This window comes from Diadema setosum, chromosome 21 (assembly GCF_964275005.1).
Source record: "Diadema setosum chromosome 21, eeDiaSeto1, whole genome shotgun sequence".
NCBI classification, from domain to species: domain Eukaryota; kingdom Metazoa; phylum Echinodermata; class Echinoidea; order Diadematoida; family Diadematidae; genus Diadema; species Diadema setosum.
In genome coordinates this window covers 30849168-30857761 of record NC_092705.1, presented here as the reverse complement: position 1 = coordinate 30857761, position 8594 = coordinate 30849168, and the positions used below count along the sequence as shown (strand labels likewise).

Below are 8594 nucleotides of genomic sequence, written 5' to 3'. Positions count from 1 at the left end.
GGGGTCGGTAGGGAGGGATGGAGGTATGAAAGAATAAAAGCCGGAAAGACGGTGTTTTCTGACTGATCGTGCCAAATCACCGCTATTTTTATCATTCTTTAAATGGGAAATGAGAGTCATAACACTGCAGTGGGGAAAAAGCCAGAAGGTCTGTGCGACTGCAGCAGCAAAAAACATTTTGTATTTATCCAAGTCCTCTCGGCTTGCCATGATTTTTGTTTCCTTTCATCAATATAATTATACAACCGTCCCTTTTCAATATTGGGTATTTAGATACAATGAAAACAAGCAGTAAAGATATATACATGTGATGTGAAGCCGTGGTATAGATTTCTAGGTTAAAAAGAAAAAAAAACAATAATGTGAAACCTACAGACCCTCAACTTTGTTGGTGAAAATAGTACAGGTACATGGATGATACAGGGCAACATCTCCGCAACAAACGCCGTACTGCTGCACCTACCGACTGCGCCTTGTTGCGAAGGAATCACATCATATCCACACACTGTTTCAGCTGCGTTGGTTCATAACAGACCTCTATTGGTCAGCATTCTCAGCTTTGCCAATTGGACTACTTCATTGACGCTACGTGAATGGTCTTATCTTACTTTTAACCTCTCCTTTACTGGGGCGAAAGTTTATTTCACCTTGATACCGTACTACATCTCATCGACACACAGTACATAAGTTGATAATGTCTAGCCATTATAAGGGCATGCCTACAATCAAAGGCGACCATTAAAACTTAAGCAGGTCACGCTCCGAGGAGAACAATGCGTGTTGATAACAAAATGTCAATTTACCTTTCGCGGAAATGGCTTTAGCTTAGGGGGATAAGGGTGCTGTTCGTTATTCCGAAGGTTCGCTATTCCGAAGGTTCGTTATTCCAAAGGTTCGTTAATCCGAAACACACAAATTCCCTATACCTAGAGGTTCGTTAATCCGAAAATGAAAAAGGGTTCGTTAATCCGAACATTTGTGGCGTTATTCCGAAGGTTCGTTACTCCGAAGATTTGTTAATCCGAAAATGAAATTCGGAATAACGAACCTTCGGAATAACGAATCTTCGGACTGAAGAGCCTTCGGAATAACGAACCTTCGGAATAACGAGCTGTAACCGGGGATAATGGTGAATCTGTTGACTTCCTAAAACGAGACACGACAAAATTCTGTACACGTTGTGCTGATGCTTTCATAATGTTTCATTGGCCTCTAAATGGACAGGTTCCCTCAGTTCCCACCCCCGTCTATCCATACACTACCAGTATGTTTGACGAAACAAATAACTATTCTTGCCGAAGAGAGCGATTAGGGGACCTCGACATACCAGCACTGGTAGATGAAGGTCAGAGTCATTAACATATATTATTCCTTTCACAGTGGATGACGATGAATTTGTGAGGCCTTATGTTGCTAAAGTCAACCAATTTTTTTTTCTTTGTCTTCTGATTTTAGACAGTTCAATTTCCAGACTCTGAAAACTTCGGAAAGATAATCCCCCAAGGTTTAATCAGAACAAACACACAATCCGAAAAAAAAAAATGGTGAGAAAGCTGTTTTTAAAGACAATGCAGTTTGGACAAAATGAGCCGTGAATTTTGAAACCGGTTAAGCCTGGGAACGAACAATCATTGGACACCTGTTCATCAAGAGAGCCTGTGATAACTTCACACACACACACACACACACACACACACATACACACACACACACACACACAAATAAATGTTTCGTATTTCAAAACGTTAATTCTTTAACGTTCAAGTCAGGACTGGAAGGTCGTAAGGTGTCAGTCTTTTTTAGTTCTGTTTTAACAACAAATATCTACTTTTCTTATATTTCAGCCAAATAACCTTAGTTGGTTTTTTGCGACTTCCAGGTATAGGTAACGCAAGAAGTGACGGCCTACTTAGGTTTTATTTCTTGTTATACCAATACATATCCTAATCGACATTGGGATTCAGCTATATCACGTCAAAGTTTATCGAAGTTTTATCCTTCCGGCACCAATCTTTACAATACATTAAATATACATCACTGTTGAATACTATGGTTGGCCGAACTACCATAATCTGTACCAGCGCAATCAAGATTGTCGAAGCTACATTATGACGCTGAAAGTAACATATTCACGATTTACACAGTTTTAAATATGATTGCGGACTCCATTCGTCAACAACATCTACTAATCAACAGTGAAAATTGCACATTCTTATATTTGCGTGCATAACATTAAAAAAATAACCACGTAACTCTCTTTACAATATACGTATATATATATATTCATATTTATATAACATATTGTATTCAGATTAATCATTATTTCACAGATAGACATAAATAGATTGCAGTATAGTCAGCAGCCAACCCTTTCGTCTTTCACCTCTTGCTTCGAACCCTCTCCAACGAATATTGACCGAAGGCACCACTCGACCCTCAAAGACCGAAACTAGTCTTGGTCGGTCCTCAAGGAGTCAACATGCAACCCCAACCTTGCCGCACGGTTCCTTGTCGGTAACTGACATCAGTAGCCGTCCGTGTATTTAGAGTGATGCGCTATGAAACACAAACAGCGCCTCTCAACCACTGGTCACGGCATGCCATGAAACATATCGCATTGCTCATCATGGAAAACCCTGAACTGACCACTTTTGACAATAAATCCACAGTCGTTAGTATCAATAGTACAATGCCCACAGCCAAATACAGAGTGTCGAATTATCATTATTTTCTGCGCGTATTCAGTACGTATGTACTGTATGCTCATAATATATTATTTTATTATAAATAGCATACGATCCTGAATGCACTATACTAGATTATATGCACGCCAAATAAAAATTAGCCCAAGCGTAGTTTTATTTCACCTCGGCCTTCGGCTTCGGAGAAATAAAATTATACAACAAGGGTCAACCGTGTATTTGGTGTGCATATTGACTAGAATAGTACATGAAGGAGCATGTGCCATTTGTTATAGTAAATAAGCTGTGTTTGTAACATCGATTTGTCTAGTCTCGGGGAAATCCCCGTACAAGAATCAGAAGGTATAGTTCACGACTGGAAACTATGACGAAATCACTGAATGTCACGTGATACCGATTCGACCAATCACAAACCTTGTTATAAATACACTGTTTACTATCTATTCAACATACACACAGACCTGAGCCAGTACCTCAAATAAAAAAGAAATGCAATGCTATAGTAAAGCTATAATCAGACACTGCATCGCAGCACCTGCTGTTTTCACAGAGTATGCCCCTCAAATATCATATTCGAACCGCTAGGGATTGGTTTTGCATAACAATATTGTCGTACAGTGTGCGTAAGCAAGAGTAGCAAAAAAAAAAACAACAACAAAAAAAAAAACGGAGATAGTTCTCGTCAATATATTGCATAATATACTATCATCATTGGCCATAGTCCCACTTCAAATATTTCACACGCGCGTCAGTCCGGCGTCGTTACCTCTTTTCATATTTTACTCGTAGGTTATCATTGTTCCCTTATAGTGCCTTTGTAAATCAGTCCTCTTTTTTAAAACCCGCGTGTATTATGGCTTTTTGAAATGAAGCCGAGTATTTTTCTGTCTCACACCGCGGTACACTCCTCCTGTCACGTGGCCTGAGGCCGCGCGTTACTCCCGCTGCTGGAAGACCGGAACAGCTTCATGTAGATGCCGTTCTTCTTAAGGGGCAGCTGCAGACTATGCTTATTGGAGTTGGAGTTAGAGTTGGGACTGGAGGCACTGTAGCGGATGGCGCCGTTTTTCGACCCGGCGCGGGTGCGGTCGGACCGGCTAGTGGAGTACTGGGTGGTATAGTAGCGCGAATCCAAACTATCGTCTGGTGGTGGTTGCCATTGCATGCAAGACAGGAGCCGCTTGAACGCCAGCCGAAACTCGCGATTCATGCACGCGTACACGACCGGGTTGACGGTACTGTTGAGGTATCCGAGCCACAAGAACACATCGTATAAAGTGTCACTGATCACCCACTTACAGAGGGGCTGGAAGGTAAACATTGTGAAGTAAGGGACCCAGCAGACAATAAAACATCCCATGACGATCGCTATAATCTTCAGCGCGCGGTGCTCGTCAACCGATCGTCGTCGGTTGGCGCGCTCCTCGGGATCTTCGTTGCTCGCCACCATCAGCTTCTTGATCGCACGCGCTTGTCGATTTGCGATTCGGACGAGACGAATATAAACCAGCGTCATGACGATGAGCGGGATGAAAAATAAGACGATGCCATCAAACAGTGCGTACGTCACGTTGGACGAGAGGGAGCACTCGTCAAGTTTGGCGTAGTTTTGCACCTTGTTATCGCCCGTGTTCCACCCGAGGTGCAGCGGGAGAAAGGAGATTAGCAGCGAAATGGTCCAGACAATGCCCAGGGCAATGAAGGCCTTCTGCCGGTTCATTTTCCGCTGGTAGGCGTACGGCCGGGTGATGGCCATGTAACGATCTAGACTGATCACGAGAAGATGTAAAATGGAAGACGTACAAAACATGACGTCACATGATATGTAGATGTTACAGAACACGGGTCCAAAAAACCACTGCCTCCGTATTGTCAACACTGCGCTAAATGGGAGCACGGTTATTCCAAGAAGTAAATCCGCAATGGCGAGGGAGACGAGGAAAATGTACGTAGCTGTCCGTAGTCGTCGACACACGAGGGGCGACAAACAGACGAGAACGTTGCCCACCAACGTCGTCAGTATGATTATGCTGAAGCATGTCGCCAAGCTGATGGTTGACACCAAGCTCCGGTGGAAGGTCGTCGAGTTCGACGACGACTCGTTCATCGAGCTGTTCTCCAGATACACCGGCGTGGCGTACGTGACGGCGTACCTGTTGGCGGCGATGGTCCCCGCTACTGGTTCGCCCATTCTGACAATCACTGGCTGGTGCGGGTCGTTATCGTTCATAAAGGATGCTGGTTAGCTGTAGGAACAGTAAAGAAATGTGCAAAGACATCGTGTCAGGCATGTTTTCCAAGCATGATATTCAAACACTCCCATGAAAGTGAAACGAGGCAAGATAAACGCAACAATCGCACTCACATACTCTTATCATATCTCAGAGAGCAGACGCCATGTATCAGTCCCAGACGACGTGTTAACTTGTTCTGGCACTAACACGTTCGAGTGTAAGCACATAAGTAGTTCAAAAACTATGCGTGCACGCAAAATCTATTTCCAGCACAGGGACAGCCCTTTCAGGAGCTCATGTACACACGGACATCCACACGCATAATAATATTCACACAATACACACGCGCACAGTGCGCACTATACGTGCACTTTTAGTGCACTTTTTTTTTTTCTACAACGTGCAAACTTCTGTGATCTCTCTTGCCCTCTCTCCTTCTTCTTTTCTTGTTTCATAATAATCTGTGTATTGGAGACACGAACTCGTCCTAAATGAAAAGAACTGGGGGAAGAGAAGGTATAAATGTTTTTCCCCTCCAGCTACTGAGTATTTCCATGCAAACCCGAATGTGTGAATTACTATCACAGTGTCTAAATCACGGCAACCTTCAACATGAAATATCACACTGTATGCGTTATGTGTGCAATGTGTGTGTTTTTGTGTATTTTTTAAACATACATGTATATTCGTGTGTATGTGCATGTGCGTTGTACTGTATCTGTGTGACCTCACGCAGCCTGTTGCTACCCGCCTGACGGGGAAGCGGAAAGAGGAAGCGTCGTGATTCTACGCCAAGATTACGGGTGTCCAAATTTCCAGCAGTACCTGCCCCTATCTATACTCTGGTTACTGTAAAACGAGTTGAACTTGTTTTAATACCGCTCAATTTTTTAATTTGCTCGATCTATTCATCCTCAGAATTTTTAACGCTTATGTTGGTGGTAGTGGTGGTAGTGGTGGTAGTACGTGGTAGAAGCAGCAATAAGTAAGTAATACAGTTTTTTATTATAAGGTCCATTAACATGGACCGAAATACCCTTTGATTTGAAAATGAAACCGTCTTTGAATAGCTTTAAAAGGAATTATAAACTTTTACTCCTGAATTCATATTCTCATTTAGAATGATTATTTCAATTGCACCTAAAATTGTCTTTTGATTTGTTCTTTTGTTCTGTCCTTTTCTTTTCCTCTTTAGTTTCTTTTCTATACTTCCGATATATTTTACTCAGTATTTATGTTTTCTAGGGGTCAGCGATTCACAAGGCTTATTGCTCTTCTCTGCTGACCCCCCCCCCCCGTTCACATGAATTTGAATTTATGCATCGGCTTTTGTTCTTGTTGTTGTTTTCTGTATGTGTGTGTATTTCTTTTGATATTCTTATATTTGTATCTATGTGTTTTCATTGTATGAATTGTTTGATGATTTTATGTCGAATGGAAATTCAAGTTGAATTGAATTTAGATTAAGAGAAGCAGATGAGTGAGAAAAGGAGAAGAGAAAGAGGAGGAAGAAGAATGCCATGATAAAACAAAAATGAAAGAGAAGAAAAGAGGGAAACGAAGGAGAGCTGCAATCATTCTAAAAAGGTATCGTAAATAGAAAACATTGTAGATGAATACGTAAAAAAAGGAAGACAATAATTATCATCAAACTTAAGGTAGTTTTCCTGATGATGGTAACGGTGCCCGCCAAAACAAAAATAAAAAGGAAGGAGAAACGATGTTAAGTCAGAAAAAGGAAAGAAGAGAATTAAGAGATGAAATAGAATTGTGCAGATGAGAAGAGCGAAAAGTGAAGAAACAAATTGTGTATATCTCATTGGCACAGGAACATCAAACTTGGCCGGAGAGTCATCAAAGCTAAATCAACAAGGGAAGCAATTAAAACCTGGATCAGAGAGTCCTTGAGGTAGGCTTGCCTAGTGGGCTGAGGGAAGGCTTGCCTAGTGGGCTGAGGGAAGGCTGCCTTTTACTACATATATATATATATATATAAAAACCGGAAACAAACAAAAACAGAAACCACTCACATACAACTAGTTTGCTTCATTTAAGCTACTGCAATAAAGTTACAAACGCCATTTTCTTGATTTGGAGAGATGAATCATTGTTTCTGTCACAATGTGCCGCATACATTTTATGTTTTGGTAAAATGTAGGGCCTATGTTACTTCTTGTCGAAAAGATAACACAGATTTGAACTGAATTGAATTACTTTGAAATGTATTGAAAGTACAACACTCTAAAATCGTTGGATTAAAAAGTAATCTAATAAGACAATGAGGAGGGACAAATCTACATAAGATTACACGTTTTAGTCTAATTGATTTAGAAATTAAATCCATTAGATTTGAAATTAATAATCTTATTTGGATTTGTCCCTCCTCATGGTCTATTAGATTACATTTTAATCTAATGAATTTAGCGTGAACAATGAAAATCATCAGATACACGCTCAGCAAAAAGTTTGCTGCGGTTAGTCGTGTTTCTCAAGCAAACGTTGAATATTTTATGGGAGAACTGAGCGTTGCACTAAATCATTCTAGCCTGTAACACAAGTGACATGTCCTTAGTTCACAATCGATGCTTGTATATACATTGACATGGTAAGGAAACTTTCCTTATCAACTGAATCTGGTCTGCCCAGACGGATATCTCTTCGACTGGTTTGTGTATATACCTTTTATCAATAATGCTATTCACTTCAAGAACCTGAACACTATATCTAGCTTCACTATTGATTATTGCAATGATGGCAGGGTGAGATATTACTTTTTCTCGAAAAAAAAAACTAAAAAAAAAAAATACCCTTCGCTTGATGCCGTAATAGTTTGTGTGTACCCATGCTATGCCAAGATTTGATACATGCTCAATGCACCGTCGCTGTAGAGTTCACCTAATTTGAACTTTTTTCATATAGTATAGGGCCCTTTGTTATCGATGCATGTGGGATATTGATTAGCTCTTGGGGAGTCTGCCTATTCACTCAGTCAAATATAATGTATTATGTACTTAGAATAGAATTTCCAACATCCAAGTTTTGAAAGCATCTCTCGATGCTATCTGTTTGGGAAAAGCTACAGTGACTACTCATCATAATTCCCTTTGTGCGAGGTAATTGTTCGGCAGATTTGAAATAAACAACCTAGAACGAAAGTCCCCCGGGGATGTTATAGGGCGGGTGCTGCATGGGGTTGGGAACAGTTTGTATGGACCGTTGCAACAACGACATCATCAGCAGATTAAAAAATTGAAGTTGCGTTCGCGACTATAGTTCTGTGCAGTATAGAATAAAGATTACTCTAAACAACAAAATACGTTGCATGAGTGTAAATCATTACTCTCAAAGGGATGATGGTGAACATGATTTCATATCATGCAATCGTCACGTTTGTTTCCGTACCAATGAACGATGCGCTCTTCGAATCCAAATAGTTTTTCTGTGCCCATACATTCCACAGGGACTATTACGCTGGCGCCTAAATCAACGCGAAACGTTTTACCTCGCTGGAAATGAACATGGCGTCAGAGCGCTAGCTGTGATTTTTGTAACTTTATTTGTTTAATGTCCCATTTGCACTGTCAGTAAGGTCACGAGATGGTTGTGTCGATTCTAAATATGGAAGCCAAAGGCCTCGATAGACAAAAGAGAAGGGGGG

The 8594-nt window shown here is 41.0% G+C and overlaps 1 protein-coding gene across 1 annotated transcript; it reads right to left on the bottom strand.

Annotated features, from left to right (window-relative positions):
- Nucleotides 1-3615: 3615 nt before the first annotated feature.
- Nucleotides 3616-4932, bottom strand: LOC140244625 (histamine H2 receptor-like). Its single transcript, XM_072324245.1, has one exon. The coding sequence runs from the start codon at nucleotides 4930-4932 to the stop codon at nucleotides 3616-3618; it is 1317 nt and encodes a 438-aa protein (XP_072180346.1).
- Between the last annotated feature and the right edge of the window lie 3662 nt (nucleotides 4933-8594).